Below are 21,880 nucleotides of genomic sequence, written 5' to 3'. Positions count from 1 at the left end.
TCTTGAATACTCTCTCAGCTTCGCAAGAGCTGGAGGCACTCTCAAATTCCTGTCACACGCACCGGCAGACAGCTGAATGGGTGAGGTGCTTGCACTAAGCCTGACCACTTGACTGAATAGGGAACCTGAGAAGGGAAATCTGTGCTCTTTTCTTTGCCACTGAGGATGCACAGAGGGTCCCGTGGAGAGCAGAAGACACAGTGTGGGAGAGATGGATTCCAGTGGGAGTTCCAGGGAGAGACCAGGTGCCCATGTTCCTAACCTAGGACCAGGCTCTAGAATCCCCTCACCAGAGCCTCTCAGGAGGCTCATGGGGCGTGCCCCACATTCCTCTCTAGAGCCCTGGATCCCAGCCCCAGCTGCACTAACCCTCATCTCCCTCCTGGGTTGCCTGCAGTTTCCTGGCCTCCTCAGAGGAGGCCAGGCTGTACCTATCTGTTCTCCATTCTGCAATATGTCCATTTCCCCCTTTTCCGTAGCCAGCGCGCCCCTTTCTCCCGGATGCTGGTGATGCTGTTACCCACCTGCCAACCTCATACCTCACCTCCCACCCCTGAAACTCTGTTCTTGCTCCACCCCGAACAATCACTGATAAGCAAAGGAGCCTTGCTTTCTTTTGTGCACACCCTGTCCCCTGCCTAGAATGCCATCCCCACCCTGTCTGCTGTCTGCTTCTCACGCTGACACCAGCTGCTGCTCCTTCTTCATTCAGCCCAGACCTCTCCTGCAGAAAGCCACCCTAAAAATCACCTGCTCCCTGCCTGCCTGCTGTGCTAATCCTCCCTGTCCCCCCCAATGCCTGTAGCACTCACTCTGTATCACTCCCTACTTCTCATGCTGGCTTGCAAAGAGCTTCATTTCCCCTTGGTCTATGAGATCTTCGTAGACACAACCTGCTCCTAATTGGAGCTTGTATCTGATGTGTTGGCACGGGGCAAGCACATGTGTCTTCTGCAAATGCACACATGTTCTTTTCCACACAGAAACTCACTTTCTCACTTTGATGACCTATTGATGACATGTTATTCAACTGTGTACCCACTGGTGAGTGTGCCAGGCTGCGGTGGTGAGTTTGTTCCAAACTCAGGGTCACACAGATGGCCTTAGTTAAACTCCGTGGGACATGAAACGAAATAGGAACTAGTAAATATTGGGGGAAATACTCGAAAGGAAAAAAAGGTGCTGACTGGAGTGGGAAGAAAATGAAAAAGGATGAGAGAGAGAGAGAGAGAGAGAGAGAGAGAGAGAGAGAGGGCAGAATGCATTGTATACTTATACAAAATTGTCTAAGAACAAACTTGATCAATAATAAAAGAAGCTCACATTTTCTTCCAGGGTTACACCTCTGCCAGTTTGGCATAGCCACCTGGGACAGAAGAGGAAGGAAATGTGACTTATAGGTCACCTTTAAACAAATGGCTTGTGGTTTTGGACAGCGACAGTGGCACCCCTGTGCTGATCAGAGCCTGTACCACACCCTGGGCCCCGGGCTACACACCTGTGCTGTGTTATCAATCTTCACAGCCATCACAAAGCAGGTGACGTTATCATTGTCCCCCAAACTCGTTACATGAGGGCTCCTTTGGGCTGCAGAGTGGGGGTGTGTTACCACTGGAAAGCAATCGCACACCACGGAGCAGAAGGGCACCCTCTGCTGCAGCCAGTTCTGAACTCCAGGTAGGATGGAGGATGCCGGGTGTGAGGTGTCATAGATGCCTCGGAGGACAGGGAAGTGGGGATGTGGGTGGTGGGCAGAAGTCAGAATGGCATTCTGCATAAATGCCTGCCTTTCTCCACAGCTGCCAGGTGGGGAATAAGCTTATCAGAAACATCCTTGCTTCCCACCTTTCCAGCGTTAGCTGCGATAAGAGCAGCTGTATACACAGGCAGTGTATACTGCACCAATTATCTGGGGTGAGTCTTCCTCAGAATTCGCAGTGCAGTGTGCTTGCTCATTGGACAGCCTAATGGCATGGGCGCCATGGATTCTTGGGGGGGGGGATGAAGCTCATGGAGATTAAAGAGTCCCAAAGCGCGCAGAGTCAGGGGTGGGCAGGACTGCCTTTCCGTTCTGCCTGAGAAAGCCTGAACTGAAACCCCCTCTGTAAGTCCTCCATCCTGAGCTCGGTCCCTTCTGCCGCTTGCCTGTATGCTAGAAACCTGCATTGCATGTGAGGTCCCCAGTGTCAGACCACAGACACAGCTCTTACCCGTGTCCTACAGGCCAGAGACACAGTTGAAGCCACGTCCCTGCATTTGATGATCCTCCCGGTGCCTTCCTTTCCTCCTGCCTCACGGCAAGCTTCGTAATGTGGGAGGGATTCTTCAGCACACCCCAGCCTCGGGGCTGCTCCTGCCTGCAGACTGATTCACTAAGTAGGTAGCCAAGAACGGACATCCACTTAGAAATTCCATATGCCTGGTGCCCTGGGCAGGGTGCCCAATGCTCTACAATGCCCTTTAAAATATTCCTGCACAGACGGGAATGCGTGGCCATTGTTTCTGTTTACATTCTAAGGTGCTTAGGTAGCTACCATGCAGCCAGCTCAGCCATCCACTCCGAAGGCTGCTTAGCACTGGAGAGCACATATTCTGCAAGCCCTGGCCAAGCAGAATAGACAATGAGCGCAGACAATGGTTACGTGGAGAAATAAAGACGTTCTGCTGAGGAAACACCGGGTGTGTGAGATGCAGAGCGTGGTTATGGTGATGGCTACTTGTCTTATTGCTGTGACCAAAAATCGGTCTGGCAAAACCGAATAAAGAAAGGGAAGGTTCGTTCTGCCTCAAGGCTCGAGGTTGAGTTCAGAGAAGTCTCAGTGGCCGAGCTAGAGGCAGGTGGTTGCATTGCATCCAGAGCCGGAAGGAAGAGAGCAGTGAGTGCTCATGTCTGGGTTTCTCCTTAACAACTAGTCAGATACCCCAGCCCAAAGAATGGCACCCTTCCCCCTTAAGCCCTTCTACCTCAATGGACCTCATCTACATAACCCCTCGAAGACACGCAGAAGCTTCTCTTTGTCTAACTAGCAGTCTGACCACCACAGCCTGAAACATCGTGCAGGTGCTTCTGGAATTGGATAAACAGGCAGCACCTGGAGCTCTGGCTTCAGGACCAGGAATCTATAGTTGTCTGTTTGTTTTGATGCCCTACTCACCCTGGGCTCCATTAGCTACATCTGCCTTTAGAATACTGTTGGTCGTCTTGGGTGAGACACTCATGCCAGCCTTAGTCATTTTTGGCATTCTGTAGCTGATGTGTTTGAGGTCTTGGGCCAGCTCGTGGGGGTGAGTAATTCCTAGCCACAACACAGATACAACCTTCAAGCCTTCCTACCTGCATTTTGTTTCCTGACCAGCAGAGGGCACCCCACCCAACTTACTTTTGAAAGCCTGTGGCAGTCCCCAGGATAAGGTGGTTGGTCTTGTTTTGTTTTCTATGTAGCAGGAAATGGGAAAACCAGCTTGGGGCCCCTGGGTGACACACATGGGGACGCGGGGCACCAGTACCTCCAGAAAATGAACTCTAGCTTTCCTGGAGGTGTACAGGACACAGCAGTGTTGAGAAATGAAGTGGCCAGGAGCCCACATGGAACACCTGGCAGTGGGTGCAGAAAGGACAGTGGGGAATGAGGCGAAGGTGATGAGCGGCCTCTGCCTTGGAGTCTCCAGGTCTCAGGGCATTCAGTGTGGCTTTCAGGTTACACCAGACTGTTGTCACTACAGACAGCCACAGCCAGGGAGAGGCTGTGTGCTCGAGGACTGTGTCACAGGGCCAGAAAGGTGGCTGCATTTGAAGCGGTCTTTACAACCCATACTGCATTGACACTCGCTATGTTCCTGCCCCAGAAACCCTGGGGCCTTTCCTGGCTTAGGTGATCTTCCTGGGAAGAGTACACTCCTATGCAGTCCCCTCTCCATTTACCCAAGTGCCAGTGTCTACCTTTGCATCTCTGGCAGCCGATGCTCCAGCTGCAGGGCCTCTCCACTGTCCCTCTGATGCTGGCTCACTGCAGAACTCCATAAACCCCTCTTGCCTCTCCTGGGAGTGTCCTGACTGTCCTACGCAGCCTCCATGACACTTACCCAAATTTGTCATGTCTTTATCCACAGAGTCATTTCATCCCTATTGGATGGTCTCTCTCCCATCTAATCCCAGCATGCCAGGATCCTTGCCCTTGAAGTGCTCGATGGGCCCGACAAATGAACATGACTGACAACCCAACCACTCAGAGGTGAGCAATGTCGCATTTCCAGACAGGACCCTGGTGATGGGGTGCGGTGGGGTCAGAGGTCACTGTGTTCCCATCTCAGGTTTTATTGAATACAGTGCTGGAAGCCAGCAATAAAAGTAAAAGGGCACTGAGCTCTGTGTGGCCTCGTTCCCAGGAGCCCCGAGGGATGGAACCCTGCCTGCTCTGCCACGCTATTAGAAAGGGCTACGAGAACAGGTAAGAGGGACCACTGTTGGGGTGACCAGGCTCAGTGTGCCAGCCCTGAGGCAAATGTACCCCTGTTAGGGTCAAATGGGCCTCAAGCAAGGAAGCAGGTCTTGACATCACCCTGTAAGCACTATCCAATGAATGCCTTCTTTCTTACGTCACCAGTGTGGGACCAGCCAAGAGTTCACGTCCCACCTACATCTTCGTGGGATTCTCAACTTTCCCTAGGAAGAGAATTGATTCCGTGCTTCTGTCAGAGAGCAGTATCAGGAAGGGCTGGTTGAAGGAGATGACAGAAGAGGGACTGTCCTTTGAGCGGACTATAAGCTTGGTGGTGGTGGCTGCCGCGGCTTCTGTCCCCTCCTCACTGACGTCCAGCACAGCCTTGTGAGCAGCCTGTGGAGGGGGGGGGGGACAGATGTCAGTGACTCCCACAAAAGCTGTGACGTGAGCCTGGAGTGACAAAGACTGCTGCCACTTTCTCTTCTAGGGCTGAGGTTTCAGCCTGCGCCCAATGGCCAAGCTGCGGGATGGGCTGGGAACCACCTGCGAGGACAGGCATTCATTTTCCCAGGTGCTTATGAGTGTTTCCCCTTGGGTAAAGCTCTACTGGGTTCATCATATCCTGTGGGGACCTTTCAGCCTTTCTTCTGTGGGGACCAGTGACAAAAATGTCCCCAGAACCACATCTGACCATCATAGCCCATTATCAAATTAACACATTAAGTCAAGGACCAAAAACCTGGTGGATCTGAACTTGAATGTGGACGGAGGCTAGACAGTGAACAAGGAGACCTCTGTGGGGGACGGGAATGCCGGGGTCACCTGCCAGGCTAAGGGTCTTCAGAGGCAGCAATTACTATATCGGAAGGGAATTCAACAGTCCCTCAGAAGAGAACCAAAAATCGGGAATTTTATATCCAGACTCCTCCCCACTTCAGTGCAAACACCCCATCCACAGGCACCTGGCAGTGACTGTCATTACACCTGCTTGGGAGTTCAACTGTGCGGGGAAGGAAGGGAAACCCAATGCCCACTGCTCTTCCATGGCAGGTGTATGGCAACAGTGTTGCTTGCTGGCAACAGATCTCTGAGCAAAGACTATTTGCTTGGAGAGGGATTATGGGTACTGTGAGTTAGATTGTAGTGGCCATAATGGCCCCGGGCCCAGCAGCCATGACACTCAGTCTTTCCTTTGACCATTAAGTGCTTCTGCTTCTCTATAGTCTGTCACCTTCTCAGTTAGGTGAGAGTCCTTTGTGAGCTGCCTTCCAGCACGGACTTTCTTACAAACCTCTCTAGCAACTCACTTTAGAAACCTGCAGGAAGCGTGTCTTTGAAATTCCAGAAAAGTCAGCATTTGCGTCAAAGGCGTCACGGATCCCCATTTTGGGGAGGATGGTTTCCAGGTTGTAGGAAGCAGAAATGGAAAATTTGGGAATGAACACCTTGATCCACCTATGGAGAACAGAAAGGGAACAGCTGTGGTCATAATGTCTCCATCTCGGTTTCCTTGTGGTGCTTCGGAGACTCTTCTTTCTCCAGCACGTTAGTGACTGCTAACGCTGTCCCCATGTGCCAGCGCCAAACCACCACGCTGCTCCGTCTATGAGCCTCCCCGCTGAGCAAGTCCATCTCTGGGGATCAGAATAAAACACCCTAATAAGAACTAGGGATGAGATAATGGCTCAACATGGGTCACAGCAGAGATCAGAGTAATATTAGGAAGTGATGACAACTCACCTACCAACCATATAACCTGGCTGTGCCCAGTAGGACTTCCTGAGACAAGCAGCCCCGCTAATCTCCCATAGCGACAAAAGCTAGGAATATGCCTACACCATCTTGTTCAATATGATTGCCACTGGCCACACGTGACTCCTGAAGAATCCGGCACATGCCTACAGCTGACAAGAAGCTGAACTCTTACTTTTATTAATTTATTTGTTTACATTGACTGATTGATGGGGCTTGGTGTCTCATGTGCAATAAATAGTGCAAGTGAGTACGTGTGTGTGTGTGTGTGTGTGTGTGTTTGTGTAGGTCAGAGGACAACTTTTGGGAGTCAGTTATCCCCTTCTAACTTGGGGATATTGGGGGTCAAACTCAGGTTGTCTGGCTCTGAAGCAAAACCCACTGAGCTATCTCACTATCCATTAATTTTATCTTATTTTACTTAACTCAAATATAAATGACCACATGTAGCCAGTGGCTACCATATTGGTTAGCACAAACCTGGACTTTTGCATGTTATCTTCTTCTGCAATAGTTTTCTTCCCCCAGAGCAAGCACCGCCCATTTATTGAGCATTTACCATGAACCATATCCTGAGTGTGTTCGGCAACATTTCTCTCATTTTTAGAGATGGTTAAGCTCAACCGTAGTGCTTGTTGATGTTTATATGCTTATATGTTTATATGCTTAGTTTCTCACAGATATAAAAGCATGGGGCATTGGAGAGACATCCCAGTCTTCTTCTGTCAAGCCTCCTTGACCCTAGTACCACGAATGATGCCTGCTAACCTGGGCGTCTCTGCGTTCTCTGGTTCCATCTGTTCTACCTTCCTTCAGCCTCCCCCATACCATGTCTTCTTTCACCTCGCCCTGGTGCAGCGAGAGAAGAGAGGCAACCCTGAAAGCGTCTCCTGATTCTTCACCTTTCGTCTTTGTCAGTGATGTTACCTCCATCAGAAATGCCCGCCCCTGGTCTCTATGTGTCCATGTCCCACCTGAGGCAAGCATAGGGAACAGCTCCATGACGTGGGGCTCCGCTTGATCTGGGCTATGCACACAATCCCCTTCAAACAATGCACCTAGCAACCTATTAGCCACCTAGGATCCCTGACCTGCACGGAGCTGCACATACACCTGCTTTAATCAATGGAACAACTTACTTCCCTTAAGAACCCATTGATAACATGTCCTGGAGCACAATCAGGAACTATGGGCAATGGGGCTGTCTAGCCTAGACTGGTTTTGGATGCATATAAATAAGACAAAATCTGTGAACTTTTAAGGAGGGCTCCCTATTTAGCAATTTATGTCTGTGCACAATTAGGTATGCATATAGTTAAAATGAGAAGCATTATAAAGACAAGATATGAGCAGCAAACAAATGATTGACTACCTGACCTAATCTGTCAATCAAAACAGGGGAGCACCCCTGCTATGCCCTTAGAAATCAAACTCCTCCTCCTCTTGAGCCTTAAAAGGATGCTTCAAACAATCGGGCCTTTGAGTAGCCCCATTTGTATGGCCCACTACCCACCTTGCCAGCCTGTTGCTTTCTGATCTGTATTATCACCTTGCTTTGAAGAAAGTTTTCTTGCTCTTTTGAAATCTCTGTGATATCTCATTTGAATAAGAGACTGGGAACCCTGGCCATTACTGTATGCCCATGTTTATCGATGGATCATCACTGCCCTCTTGAAACACACCCCTTCCGAAAGCGAGCTCCCTCTGCTCATGAGCTCCTGCACACTTTGCCTGCCTTCCTGAGACATGGGTCCCTGTCTTACTTAAATGACTTCTATTCTCGGACTTGTCTTTTCTTTCCTCTTAGATGACCAATACATGAGGATGGTGAAGATGACAGGGAAGCCATGTAAGGGGACTGAAACAAATATTCAGTATCTTTTGTATCATATGATTAATATCCTCATTCTCTCCAGTCTGTGCAGATCTAACAACATTGCTGTTAGCTGATGTTCATTAGACACTTACAACCACCCCATGTTCTCTGACACTTTCCAAGTAGCAATGTGGCTTCAGCAGCCTCTAAGTCCGGGGACTCAGTGACAGTGTGGCCCTCACTTTACAAGTGAGCGCCAGGACCTTGACTGGTTTGCTTTCCTGCTCTTACAAAGGTAATTTCATAGAACTCAACATCACCTTGACTTCTGGGAGACCTCTACTTGGATATAATACCACGGTGACATATCAGCTTCCCGTGCGTGTCCTTGGTGATTCACTGTGGTGATCTGAATGAGAAATGTCCCCCAGGGGCCCAGGCATCAGAACCCTTAGTCCCCCGTTGGCAGTGCTGCATGGAGAGGTTATGGGGGAGTCCTTGCTGGAGGTAGGACATCACTGGAGTGGGCTTCAAGAGGTTAACGTTTTCCCAGAGAACCTAGACAACAATGAGGACCCTAAGAGAGACATACATGGATCTAATCTACATGGGAAGTAGAAAAAGACAAGATGTCCTGAGTAAATTGGGAGCACGGGGACCATGGGAGAGGGTTGAAGAGGAGAGGAGAGACAGGGAGGGGAGCAGAAAAAAAATGTATGGCTCAATAAAATTAATAAAAAAGAAAAAATTGGAAGAAGACATATAAAACATTGAAAATATTAGGCTAGAGAGATGATAGGGGTTAATAGCACTGGCTGCCCCCCACAAGGACCTGGGCTTCATTTCGAGTACCCACATGTCAGCTTACAACTTTCTGTAACTCTAGTCCTAGGGAATATGATGGTATTCTGACATACATTCAGGAAAAATACTCATATACATAAAAATAAATAAATCCAAATTAAAAAAAATAATTTAAAGTTACACCCTTCTCTCAATTCACTCTCTGCTTCACACTTGCATTTGATATATCTCCCAGCTTCCTGTTCCCGTCGTCATGCCTACCACTTCCTACCATGCCTCCCTGCCCTGATGCGCTCTTATCCCTCTGGAATGGTAAATCGTGATCCTGGATCACGGTGTTTTGTCACCTAACAGAAAGGTAACTGATACACTCACTTACCCTCAAGGAACCAGTTTCCCTCTAGGAAAGTGGGGAGGGGAAGGGAATCGGAGGATGATAAAGCTGTGATGTCCTGTGGACAGAGCATCAGATCCACCATCCGGCAGGCAGCGGAGGCTCGGCACACAGGACTCATTCCTGAACGGCGGCTACCACATTCCCCGTCCTGCACCCACCCATCCTTGGCTGAACAGCTCCTGGCAAACTGACCGCAGTGCGCACCTTTTCTGGAGGGAGCGGTTCCACTTCCTCAGCCTCCTGGCTGACAGACTCTTCTCCAGCTGCCACATCTTGCCCTTGCCAGGCAGGACAAAGTAGGCCACAGCATCTCCTCTGTAGTCCATCTGCAGCACAGAGCAGTCCAGCTCTCTGTCCACTCCAAAAGCAAACAACTCTGTCTGGTGCATCATGGGGACATGCACAGTGGTGCCCTGGCTCAGAAGGAATGGGAAGTTCTTGATGGTATTGGCGGCACTGAAGGGCTGTGTCCAATTGGCTAGCATGGAGAAAGAAGGGAAGAAGAGAGGGAAGGGTTCTGTCAGTACAGAAGAAGAGAGGGGTTTATATCCCTGCCGTCTGCCAGGTAAAGATGGGGGGGGGAATGAGGACCCCTAAAAACTCATTTCTCCATAAAAAACAACTATGACTAGATTTCCAGGCCCAGATTTAATCCCCAATACATATGCATACACATGCACACACCACACCTACTATACAACACACCCACACCCACACCCACACAGATATATGTAACACACACCACACACACACACACACATATATATACATAAAACACACACACATGCCATACACTTCACACACAGAGGCACAAACAAATGCACACACACACATACACACACACACATATATATACCACACTATATATCATACACTTATACATACCATACTCACATACCCATATCATACACCACACACACCACATGCCACATACACACACCACAAATATGCCCCACATACCTCACATACCACAAATATATCACACACATCACACCCTTGCTTGCATACACACACACACACACACACAAATACCCCACACATACCACACCCACACTTTCATACACATAAATACCCTGCTGTTACCATACCCATGCTTGCATACACACACACACACACAAATACCCCCCCACACCACACCCACACTTTCATACACACAAATACCCTGCACATACCACACCCACCCACCCTCACATGCATTTTCACCTATGCACACCATACGCTATAATACATACCACATCCCGTATACACTTCCACACACACAACTACACCCCAAAGATCACATCACATCACACACACACACATCATACAAGATATTCACACCATACACACACTTGCACACATACAGAGACACCCCACTTATCGGATACTACATGCACACCTTACAGTACACACACACACACCCTGCCAACAATGGTCAGAATCAATTCACTTTTAACTCTGGACAATATATAAATCCTTGTAGTTGAGAAACAAAACATGAAAGAAAAAAACTGTGTCTGGCTAGAAGTTGTAAAGTTTGGCATCTAGCGTGCTCTGGTTCTAGACTCCACTCTCTGCTCTGGATGATTGTGGAATGGTGAAGTTTGTGGCATTCTAGCGTGCTCTGGTTCTAGACTCCACTCTTTGTTCTGGATGGCTGTGGAAAATAACAACCAGCATTTGATGTGAAATCAGGACAGGGCTGGAACACTTTACAACCTCATTCCCGGTCAGGCATAGTGGCTCACAGCTGTAATCAAGAACTTAGGAGGCCAAGGCTGGAAGATTGTGAGTTTGAAGCTATCTCAAGTTACAGAAAAAGAACATATTTCAAAACAACAACAACCACAGACTCATTCTCAAAGAATTGTCTTTATCTGACCTGCCTCCTACAATACCAAAAGAATGACTTATAAAATCTGTCTGTATTTAATCTGACTTGGAATTCAGTCAAGGCAAATATCATTTCCCCAGCAACAATTGCCAAGACAGTGGCAGGCGGAGTCCTGAAACACCTCCGGCAGTACATAACAGTTGAGACACCAACCACAAAGCTTAAGAGGACGAACTGAGAAGTGAGGATGAAGCCCGTACCAACCAAAATGACAACATGAGTATACCTCTACACATCTACCCTTCCCTAAACACTGCCCTGGTCTTTTAGAACTCCGGCAACCACAGCCCTATGGTGCCCTAAGGAGAGTTCATTCAAAACAAATGGCAGAATCTTGATGTGAACGGCCGGCTTTGTGACACTTTTCCTGGCTCGGGGCCCATCCTTTAGCCACTTTCCAGCTCAGCAGTAGTCTAGAAGGATTGCAGACTGGATTAGTGCAACCAGAGAAACAGGAATAGAGTCCGGCGGGGGTGGGGGTTCAATGTGTCATTACTGAAGAACTCTCGAAGAACTATCATGGTGTGACCTGTACGGGGGTCACACAACTGGTTGAGGTTTATTCTGCCTATAGGTGTGGGAGTGTGTTCCAAATCCAATTACATGCAAGTGTCCTCACTTCCTGGCTGTGTAGAGGGTGGATAAGAGATAAGAAAAAGATAAATAAACAAAATTGTCTAAAGAATCCAATGTTTACAGGAGATTTGGAAACTTGCAGCGTATCTCAAGCATGCAGAAGACCCAGACATGAGCAGAGCTATTGGCAGCTTGGAAACTCTCTAGGCATTTCGGAGCTCTCACTGCCAGCTGGTCTTGGGGTTCACAAACAGAAAATGAAGGGAGAAACAAATTGATAGACTGCCTATCAATTGTGGATGTGCATGCGGTGACCCGCTGCAAAGATTGGGGTATCTTCCAGACAAGAAGACATCTGTGATGTTAAAGAATTCATTTGAAAGAAACAGGAAACAATTGCCATAATGAACAGCACCAAGAATGGACTCTCCAGAAGGGGGATTTTATGTCTAGAATTGATTTACATTGTGTACAATGCTGTGCTGAAAACACACAAAGGGGCTAAGGAAATGGCTCTGAGGTTAAGAGCACTCACTGCTCTCCTGGAGGACCCACTTCAACTCCCAGCCTACAGTCTCCTATAGCTCCAGTTCCAGGGGACTGAAGCCCTCTTCTGGATTCTGCAGGCCACTGCACTTGTGCACAAATACCACAAGACACATAAGTGAATACACATAATTAAAAGTAAATAACAAAATACTTTTAAGAAAACAAAAAAGGGGATATGGAAAGAAACAAGAAAGTATGCCCCAAACATTAGGGGGTGGGGGAAGTTGGCCCAGATATGGCCCCTATTAGTCAAACATGTCAAGGCAGCTATTTTGAACATGCTCAAAGAACTAAAAGAAACCGTTTGTTAAGTAAGCATCTGCCCACAATAAAAGAAAGGATTTGAAGCCATTGCATAGAGTCTAGAGTTAGAAAATACGCTAACAGGAATAAAAGGTTCACTAGAGAGACTCCACAGCCAATCAGAGCTAACGGAAGACATTAACCAGTGAGCTAGAAAGTGTGTCCGTAAAGTGTGTAATCTGAGGAACACTGAGAAAAAAGATGGAGGGAATCCAACAACACATCCGGCACCTGGGACACACAGCCAAGCATAGCAAACACACACGTCATGGGACTCCCAAAAGGAGGAGAGAGAAAGAAAAGAGAGGGGGCTATGGGAAGAAGTAACACCCAGAAGCTCCCAAACTTTGGTTTAACAGTCAACAATTCCCACTCCCAGACTTAGCACAATCAGTCAAAAGGCAAAGGAGATTCACAAGTGACTGGTTCCGTTTTAGGTGGCCTCCATAAGACCAACAAATGGTTTCCTATCAGAAGATATGAGGATCAAACAGTAGTTGGATGAAACGGAATAAAGGAGCTTTGCCAGTGCTCCAGGAGCCCCTCGGACTGGACTGAGACAGTGGCATGGATCTACACCACGAACAACAGACCTCAGCAAAGGAAACGATGCCATTAAACATGAACACAAAAGTCTGGGTGTGATGTGGCCTGGAATCCTATCGTTTCATTTACTTGATTTGAAATGTATGAAATAGGCAGATTGCAGAAACATAATGTAGGGATAGAGCAGGAGTTGGGAGACAGCTCCCTTTCTTGCGGGGATGGGGTCTTCCTTCTGGGGAGGAGAACATGCTGTGGAATTCCAGAGAGTGACTGATAACTGTCTTCAGAGCCGATGCTCACTTGACATCGAAACAGTGCTCTTTAATACACTGTCCTGAGAAACAGCAGCGAATAGACAGATGTGAGTGACTTGGTGAAGATGCCAGGAGCCAAAGACACTGACATGGACACATATGCTGTGTGCATGACCCTTCATTAGAAATAAACCAAGCTGGATGAAACAGCAGATGAAGATAACTCACCAATGAAGGGAAACAGCTCAATTTCCTTTCCCTCTCTTCTGTGTTTGGTAAATGTGTGGATGGATAGCTAGATTAATGGGAAGACTGGATGGGTTAAAAGAAAAATGGATGAATGGAAGAAAAGCTGGATGGATGAACTGGCAGTTGGGTAAACAGAGGATGGAGGGAGGGAAAGAGGCACAAGGGAAAGGTGGGAAGTGGGAAAAACCATGACACAGCGGCCTGCATAGCTCTGACGTCCAGACACTCAGTGTCGGACACGGTCCTGTGAGGCCGTGTGTGCTCAGTGACTGCCCAGCCAAGCAGCACAGACAGAAACAGAGGGGGCACATAGTCCCTGGCAGACCTTTTACAACAACACACTTATCACCCTGGGGCAAGAGAGAGGCAGGGGTAGAACTGAAACCCAGGGCCGTGTGATTTCAAAACAGATGCTCAGACTGTGTGGGAACAGTGCCGTTCATGACGGCGTCTTCATAAACAGCAAAGCTCTTGTGAGTGATGGACCAGCTTGACCACACTTCCAAACCTTTGCCGCTGTTTTCACCCTTGGGATGGCTTTTGAAACTGGCCTGCCAGGGACCCTTGTGCCACCGCTCTGAAGTTGACAGGGACAAGGACTGGTGGCAAAGTTCATCTTCTCCCAAACAGAGCACTTTTTGGGGTCCTCTTTGCTGAACACAGTGTCAGCCAAGTCTTTAGCACAGCCTCTTGGTTCATGCTAAGGCAGAACTGAATGAGGCCCCAGGTTAATGAATGAATGGCAGCAGGAGAGAGAACAGAAGTCTGCCAAGGATGCGCAGGTAGCTACTTGCAAAGCTGAGGAGAGCTCAGGCACACCCCACTGTCTAGGACTTGTTTTACATACTGGTCTCCTTGACTACACAACACCAAGAAGAAAAGAAATGTAAATCAGGGGTGGGCTAGGGTTGTGTCTCTCTCAGCAGTAGATTTGTGCCAGCAGGCACAGAGCCCTGGGTTCAGTCCCCACTGCATAAGTGGGGTGTGGTGAAGACACCTATAATCCCAGCACTAAGGAGGTGGAGGCAGGAAGAATCAGACATTTAAGGTCAGCCTCAGCTACAGCAGCATGATGGAGGCCTTCTTGAAATGCATAAGAACCCGACTCAAAAGATAAACAAACAGACAAATAAAACACCCAAGTAAACGAGCAGGAAAGGGAAGGGAAAAAAAGAGAAGAGAAATGAAGAAAAGAGAAACTCGACTTCACCTTTAAAGAAGATATGGTTCACCAGGACCATGGCGGTCTGCGAATCAAGGTCTTGGATTACATCCACCACCTTCCCTTTGGTCTCTTTCTCCACATAGCGGTTGATTCGTGCCTGGGCAGTGTCAGTGTCTGAGAAGTCTTCAGAAAAGACTTTTGTCCCATAAAGCTTCTTGACCCTGTCCAGGAAACTGGCCTGCAGCTGCAGCCCCTTCCTGATGAAGAGGACACTGCCCATCCTCAAGTCCCGGTCTTTGTGGCATACATTAAGCGAGTGCACCAGGTGCTCGAAGCCCAGATGGATGGTGGGTTCCGGTGTGCTCATGAGGTCGAAGCCAAGGCTCCGGAGGATCTGCATCTTGGTGGCTGAGCGGGCCCCCAGGGACAGCATGGCCAGGGAAGTCGAGATGCTCACAGGAGAAAAGAGAACATTCTGACCTGGGTTTTCCTGAACCAGTCTCTGGTACAGGGAGAAGGCAAACATGGTGTTGCTGGGAGACACCTTTGAGGCTGGGTTGCTCTTCATGGAGGGAGGGCGGGGGGACTCTCTGTTGCTGAGATTGGAATTGGATGAGGACATGCAGACGATTGGAGCAGTGACGCCAACCAATAGGAGAACTCGGTAAAAGGAAGAGCCCATTTGGAAGGAAGGAAGGAAGTCTGTAAAACAGAAGGGTCCCATCGTGGGGAGGTAAGCTGAGGGCCCAGGTGGGGCCTCCCACTCTTCCATGGAGTCTCATTTGAGCCTCTCAGAAATCCTGCCAAGTCAGTGCTGTGTATGTCCTGATCCTACAGTGAGCAAGAAAGCCTCATGAGGGTGTGGTTGTGTAACTCAGTGCAGGTCATATGTTAGGCTGTATGCTAAGTAGGGTACCAGTTAGAGCTCCGTCCCAAACCCAGGCTTTTCACTGTTTCTGATGCCTTCATTTATGCTCGAAACCATCAGGACCTTAAAAGTGTGTTGTTACCTTGCAAACATGAGGACCAAAGCAAAGTCAGAAATGACTGCCAGCCTTCACAGATGCCTCTAAATATTCTTATCCCTTCTGAGTGGATGGCATCATTGTCTCCCTACCCTGTCTAGCCCCAGCCACATGCATTTCCTGATGCATGCATGCCTCTGAAAACATGGACACCAGGGTCTGGGGCTGTAGTTCAGTCGGTAGAGTGTTTGCCTACCATGCACTAAATTTTAGGGTTCCACCCCAACATCACATAAACAGGACATGTGGCAAACACCTACAATCCAGACACTATTGGGAGGTATCAGTGGGAAGATTAGAAATTCAGTCATCTCTACTACATAGGAGTTCAAGTCCAGCCTAGGCCATGAGATTCTACCACACCCGCCCAAAGGATGGAATACAGTTCTCACCCTAGGGAGGTAGAAGCAGAAGCAGGTGGATCTTTGTGAGGTTGAGGTCAACCTGGCCTACGTAGAAAGCTCCAGGGCAGCCAGGGAGACATAGTAAGACTCTCTTTAAAAAAAAGAGGCAGGCATGTGTGTTACAGGTTTGCCTGTAACCACAGAGCTGGGGATACTGAGGCAGGAGGATGTCCATGAGCTCCAGACCAGCCTGAGCTACATAGCCAGATTCCCCTCCAAGCAGGAGAGGGGAGGGAAGGGGGAAGGAGAAGAGAGGGGAGAGAAAAGGATGGGAGGGAAGGGAAAGCCCATGACAAATTGCTGGTTTTGGAACTTTGAGCTTCCTGGTGCTTTTGAGCAGCTGACTCCAGACAGGGCTGCCCCCTCCCCTCAAGCCTCAACTAGAAAGACATTGGAATGTGAGGAGTGGGGAATCAAAGTATTAAGGTGAATTAAGTTTGGTCTAAATATTCTCCATACATAGTGAACTGTAACCCAGCTTGTTATATAGACAGACTGTAACTAACCTGCCAGTGTGAAAAACAGAGGGAGTGTTAGCCAATCACAGACAGCCAACTGTTCAAACCACGGTCTGATTAGGTGGTCACAAATCAGTCAGGCTGTCCCCAGCTCACCTGTGCCTGCTGTCACTGTGAAGTAAACCTATCTGTGTGGGATTTTATTGTACTGCTTGCTTTCTGAGAGTCTTCCTATGTATCCCAGCCTGGCACGAACTTGTAATCCTCCTGCCTCCATCCCCCCAAATGCTGAGATTACAGGTGGGTACCACCATGACTGGTAGTTGGAGAACGCTGAATGACTTCTGGTCTGGACTGCTGCCTACTTCTGTCATTATAAATAAAGCCAATTAAGGTTTGCAAAACCAGGGCTTAGGGAGGTAGCTCAGTCAGCGAAGAGCTTGCTTTGCAAACATGAGGACCTGAGTTAAATCCCCAGAGCCAGGTTTAAAAATGTCTGGAATGTTGATGCAACCTTGTAATCCCAGCTCTGGAGAGGCAAGGGCGGGCAGATCCCTGGGACTTGCTAGTCAGTCAGCCTGGCCTACCTGAAGGATGCTATCCCAGCAAGAGACCCTGTCTCAAAAGCAAGGTGAATGGTGCTACCCACGAGGTGACTCTTCTGAACTTCACATCACGGGAACACATGGGGAATATGCACTCCTGTATATTCATATACCTGTATATTCTCTCTCTCTCTCTCTCTCTCTCTCTCTCTCTCTCTCTCTCTCTCTCCCCCCCCCTCAGAGAGGGAGGGAGAGGGAGATATACAAAGCTCGATCTGTTGTCATCTTCTCTCTCAACAAGATTAAGTGGCTTAGTGGCAGTAAGTCACTCCAGTAGAGCGGGACTGGGTCTACCTTAACTCTGACATCCATCACAGGCAGGGAACCCATCCCGACCTCGGTTCCCAGTTCTGCTTTGTAAACAGGAGTCCACCTTACAGGGTTAAGCAATTGCGAGTGGTACAGTGGTACCCAATAAGGGACTTTCATCATTGCTACTGCCTTAATTGACTCTGACAATTTGATTTAGGGTAATTTCGTGCATCCATCATTCCAGGCTTCCCAGCCCTGTTTAGTTCCTAAACCACCCCTGCGCCACCTTTAAGGATTCTGCTTTAACATACTTACACGGAGGCCCTGTGGCTTGACCAAGAGATCCTGTGAAAGAGGGAGATAGAAGACTAAATGGCAGTGTGGGTTCTGGGCCAAACCAAAGGGCAAAAAAGAAGACAGCACATTTTCCCGTAAATTATGAGCTTCTGAAATCTTTTCTAGAATATTCTCTTTATGTTAAAGCTGCCTCTCTATGGTCTAGACATCCTTCACCCCATTGTCCTTTTATGAGCCCTTCACCCTCTGTTACACTTTGCTCGCTGGTCACTTACACCACAATGAGATAGCTGTCACTTACTCTTGTCACGAGGACACCTCTGTATTTCACTTCTGACTGAGAAGGAAAGGCTTCGCTCCCCAAACAAGAATTTTGGCCACAAGTGAAACAATTAATTTCATAAGACACGGGAAAGGGGAAGGCAGGAGGCCCTTTGCAAAGAGCCGCAAAAATATCCATATAGTTACTCGTCCGTGCCACACCTGACCTCATGGGACGGCCGAGCACTTCCTGCCACATCTGATGTGATTAGACTTAGAAGGGTCTGTGTGGAGAATCCTTTACAAACTTATACATCAGCTTTGTAGTCCTGTATGTCTGGAATCAGGACTGTCTCTGTAAGCCATGATCTCAGGTGGCTTCCTGGCTTTTCTGTCTGCTCTATGCTGACCCTAAGATGATCGAGCAGACTTCAATTTCTTCCTTCTTCAAGAGACCACATTACAGGGTACCAGGCAAGCTGTACATTGTACTCTGCCACTATCACCTCTTTTCCCTATTCACCTCCTTCTCTCCTGCATTATCCTGAAGGCTCTGGAATCCTCTCTCTCTCTCTCTCTCTCTCTCTCTCTCTCTCTCTCCCTCTCTCTCTCTCTCTCTCTCTCCCTCTGTGTGTGTGTGTCCTTCAGCAGAACATTCCCCAGAATCCCCACCGTCTCATGCTTCCAGAGCTCTTGGGAGTGAAGACAAACATCCTCCACGGGTTGACCTCTCCCTTTGCCTTCTACCCCAATGCTCAATGCTAAGTCCATCTGTTTGCCCATACTTGACAGTAATAGCTGTCTACTGTGAGCTCCCTAGCACCGGTCTCCCCACTCCTGTGCCCAGTATTGGTTCACCTCCCCATCACCCCACTGCCCCCCATCTGACACAGAGGGGGTCCTGATGGTAAGGGGAGATGATGTCCGCATAGGCTGAGTGATGAATATGGTCACAACAGGCAGGGGCTTGAAGCAGTTTCTTCTTCTTGCTCTGTACTTAGAAGCAAGAAGGTACAGATTGTCCCTGACTCTTCATGACCATCAGAGAGGGGATGAAGATAAAGAGAATATGAGCTGTATGCATGGGATGAGGCTGCCTCTGTCCCTCTGACCTCAGGCAAGCTGCAGCATCTTGCAGGAGCTCAGAGGAAGGAAGTACCAAAGAGGCCCTTCCTGAAAAGCCTGGGGTTCCTCAAGACCCCAGTTGGCATAGTCTGAAAACATCACCAGCCAAAGCTCATTCTCTCAGCTTTCAAATCCAGCCTCATTCCCTCTTCAGCCTTCCAGAAGTCAGCACCAGTACTGTCCCAACTCTTGTCTCTTTCCCAGCCCTGCCAAGGCCTCTCCCCTGCCCTGTTGTAGTTCAGGTGTGAGTGCACATCCTGTCAGCGGGCTCCACCTGATGGGGGTGATGGGGACACTGTATTTGCTGGGCTTGTCCCATCTGGGCCCCTCCCTCCCATTAGCCTGGCTTCGACCCCACCCTCTATTGTCTCCCAGGGCTATTACTCAAATGCCTGTCATCCCTGTCACTCATCACACAGAACACAGGGCAACTTCCTTATGTGGAGCTGGCATAGCATTCCCAGTCCCTCACAGTCCCCTTGGAGCTCAGAAGCAATAGCCAAGCTTCTGCCACGCAGGCTCCTTTGCCAGTATGCCCAGTATCGCCGGCAGGTGCCCAGCTATTCTGTTGTCCTATAGGGGACCACAATTCCCAGCTGCAGGTGCTTCCTGATCCAGCCTGAATGCAGAGCGTTCCATCCAACCTTTCCCCACTTGGTGACCCAGCTTTTGTAAGGTGGCCTAACCTAGTGGCTCTTAGCCTGATGGAGCCCATTCATGTGCCTCCTCTTTGTTCAGCATGACTAGGAAAGTTGGCCCCACTGCTGGTCAACTTACTTTCTGCAGGAAGACATGTTTGCAGTAGACCAGAAACAGGCCAAATGTAGTCATGTATACAGACATGCATGCTTGTCACACTCCACCATCCTTCCTCCCCTCACCCCACATCAAAGACAGACCCTCAGCAGAGGAGCTTCCTCAGCCTCTGGAGCGGGGGAGAGGATGCTTCTCCCTTCACACCCTCTCCACCAGCTGCCACTCCCCTTGTCACCATCCCGGAATCCCCAACTCCATCTCCTGTCCTCAATATGCCTTCTCCCTGCCAATCTGGATACTGGTTTTAAATAAGCTCAGGTGTAGTCACAAGAAAGAACCCAACAACCAAATGCACTCCCCCCTCCTTCCATGCATTCTGGTGCCGCCTTGTCCATCCTAAGCATCTCTGACCCTGTACCCTCATTTTAAGCTCATAGTCTGGTTTCTATAACCACAGAGTCCTGACCCACCCAGTGAATGTGTCTGAATGTTCACCTCACCTGCCTTCCCTGTGTAGGACAACAAAGGCGACCTCAGCTGCTGCTCAAGTCAGCCCTTAGGCAGCTGGATTTTGTTCAGACCTCTGCTCCTCCTCTTCCTCCTCCTCCCCTTGCTGGGGTCCAGGCCTCCAGCTGATCCTTTTAAGCCAGCAGGCCTCAGCTGTTGGCTGGCAGCTCTTCCATCTCTCCCACAGATCTCACCACACCCACAGCTTCATTGTGAAGAGATGCAAATGACGGAGCACTTTTCATCTCCAGCCAGGTCCCTTCCCTCTGAACTCCTGCATCCCTACCTGCCTACCTGCCAGCGCCTCCTGACGTTACAAGCCAGTTCCAGTTCAGTAGCTCAAGCTGGAATCAACTTTCCCAAACGGCTTCCTAATGAGAGTTACAGACAAACCTTTATCAGCATCTGCATCAGTGGTACCCTATTCTCCACACCGGAGCATCAGAACCATCCTTGCACCACCTCTTCCTCATTCCCAGGGTCATCCATCACCAGTCTTGTCAACATAACGCAAGTCAAGTCGAGAAGAATGAGGAAGAGTCTATGTGCAGATGACTCTCAGGTAGCCTGGTGAATGGTGGTGGTATTGATACAGCTGTAGATAAAGGTTCCATTGTAAGTCTTGTTGGGAGATACTGTCTCCCCAAAAAACGTCTCAGTAGCCTGCCACTGATGGGAGATCTGCCATTCAACTGGCACAGTGGGGCCTCTTCAACTCCTCAATCGAGACTCCTTGAATCCTATTCTGCCCCATTTTTGAGTAATCATGTTGATTTTTGATTGAATCCTATTCCTGGAGTATCTCTTTTTAAGTTTTCCCCCAGTGAACTCCAATCCATTGTTTAGGTCCTAAGTCATAACACCGCCTCCAAGAAGCTGTCTTGGACGACTCACGTGAGGGAAGAAAATGGCTCCTTGTAGGTGTCTCTCTATGCTACCATCAGTCTGTTGGCAAAGCAATTACCACTGCTGTGATTTCACATCTCTGTGTGTTATTGAACACTGTGTGAGTCAGGACTCTTGCCTGTCTTGTCCTCCCTGCTGCCCCACTGTTTGACTAACACTAAAGGCTCTGTGAGTGCTTGTTGAACGGGTCACTGAGCTGAAATTGAATTAAAAGAGCAGCTTGCCTCTGAGGAGTGGTGCTGACTGGAAATGGGTGATGGAAACTTAGGAAACGCAGGGATGGTTTGAGTTACACTTTCGTCCAAAAGCCAAGAAACTGAGATTGGCCTTATAAATTAGTATAAAAGGACCCCCACCATGAAAGTAAGTAAAAATGCATGGATGCGCTGAGACACTGGAAATCACGTCTTCAAGTTAAGACCAACCAAAGTGGAGAAACAGTGGGAAGCTGAGAGATATCACTTAGTGTCTTTGGAACTGCACCCATTTTGCTTTAAAGTTGCACTAGACTAAGCCTAGAGCTCAACAACATGCCTTGATAAGACCAGACAACAAGAT

At 48.8% G+C, this 21,880-nt stretch overlaps 1 protein-coding gene across 1 annotated transcript; it reads right to left on the bottom strand.

The window, feature by feature from the left end:
• Nucleotides 1-4,634: 4,634 nt before the first annotated feature.
• Nucleotides 4,635-20,499, bottom strand: Serpina9 (serpin family A member 9). The gene is made up of 5 exons (XM_041633497.1): nucleotides 20,410-20,499; nucleotides 14,772-15,428; nucleotides 9,416-9,689; nucleotides 5,750-5,897; nucleotides 4,635-4,835 (listed from the first exon to the last, which is right to left on the bottom strand). Exons 2-5 carry the CDS (start codon nucleotides 15,406-15,408, stop codon nucleotides 4,635-4,637), a joined length of 1,260 nt encoding a protein of 419 aa, XP_041489431.1. The 5' UTR covers nucleotides 15,409-15,428; nucleotides 20,410-20,499.
• Between the last annotated feature and the right edge of the window lie 1,381 nt (nucleotides 20,500-21,880).

The sequence above is a fragment of the Microtus oregoni genome, unplaced genomic scaffold, assembly GCF_018167655.1.
Source record: "Microtus oregoni isolate MIOR12 unplaced genomic scaffold, Mior012 000043F_ref0000047, whole genome shotgun sequence".
In the NCBI taxonomy this organism is placed as follows: Eukaryota; Metazoa; Chordata; class Mammalia; order Rodentia; family Cricetidae; genus Microtus; species Microtus oregoni.
The sequence above is the reverse complement of the archived record's forward strand: the minus strand, read 5'-3'. Positions and strand labels throughout refer to the sequence as shown.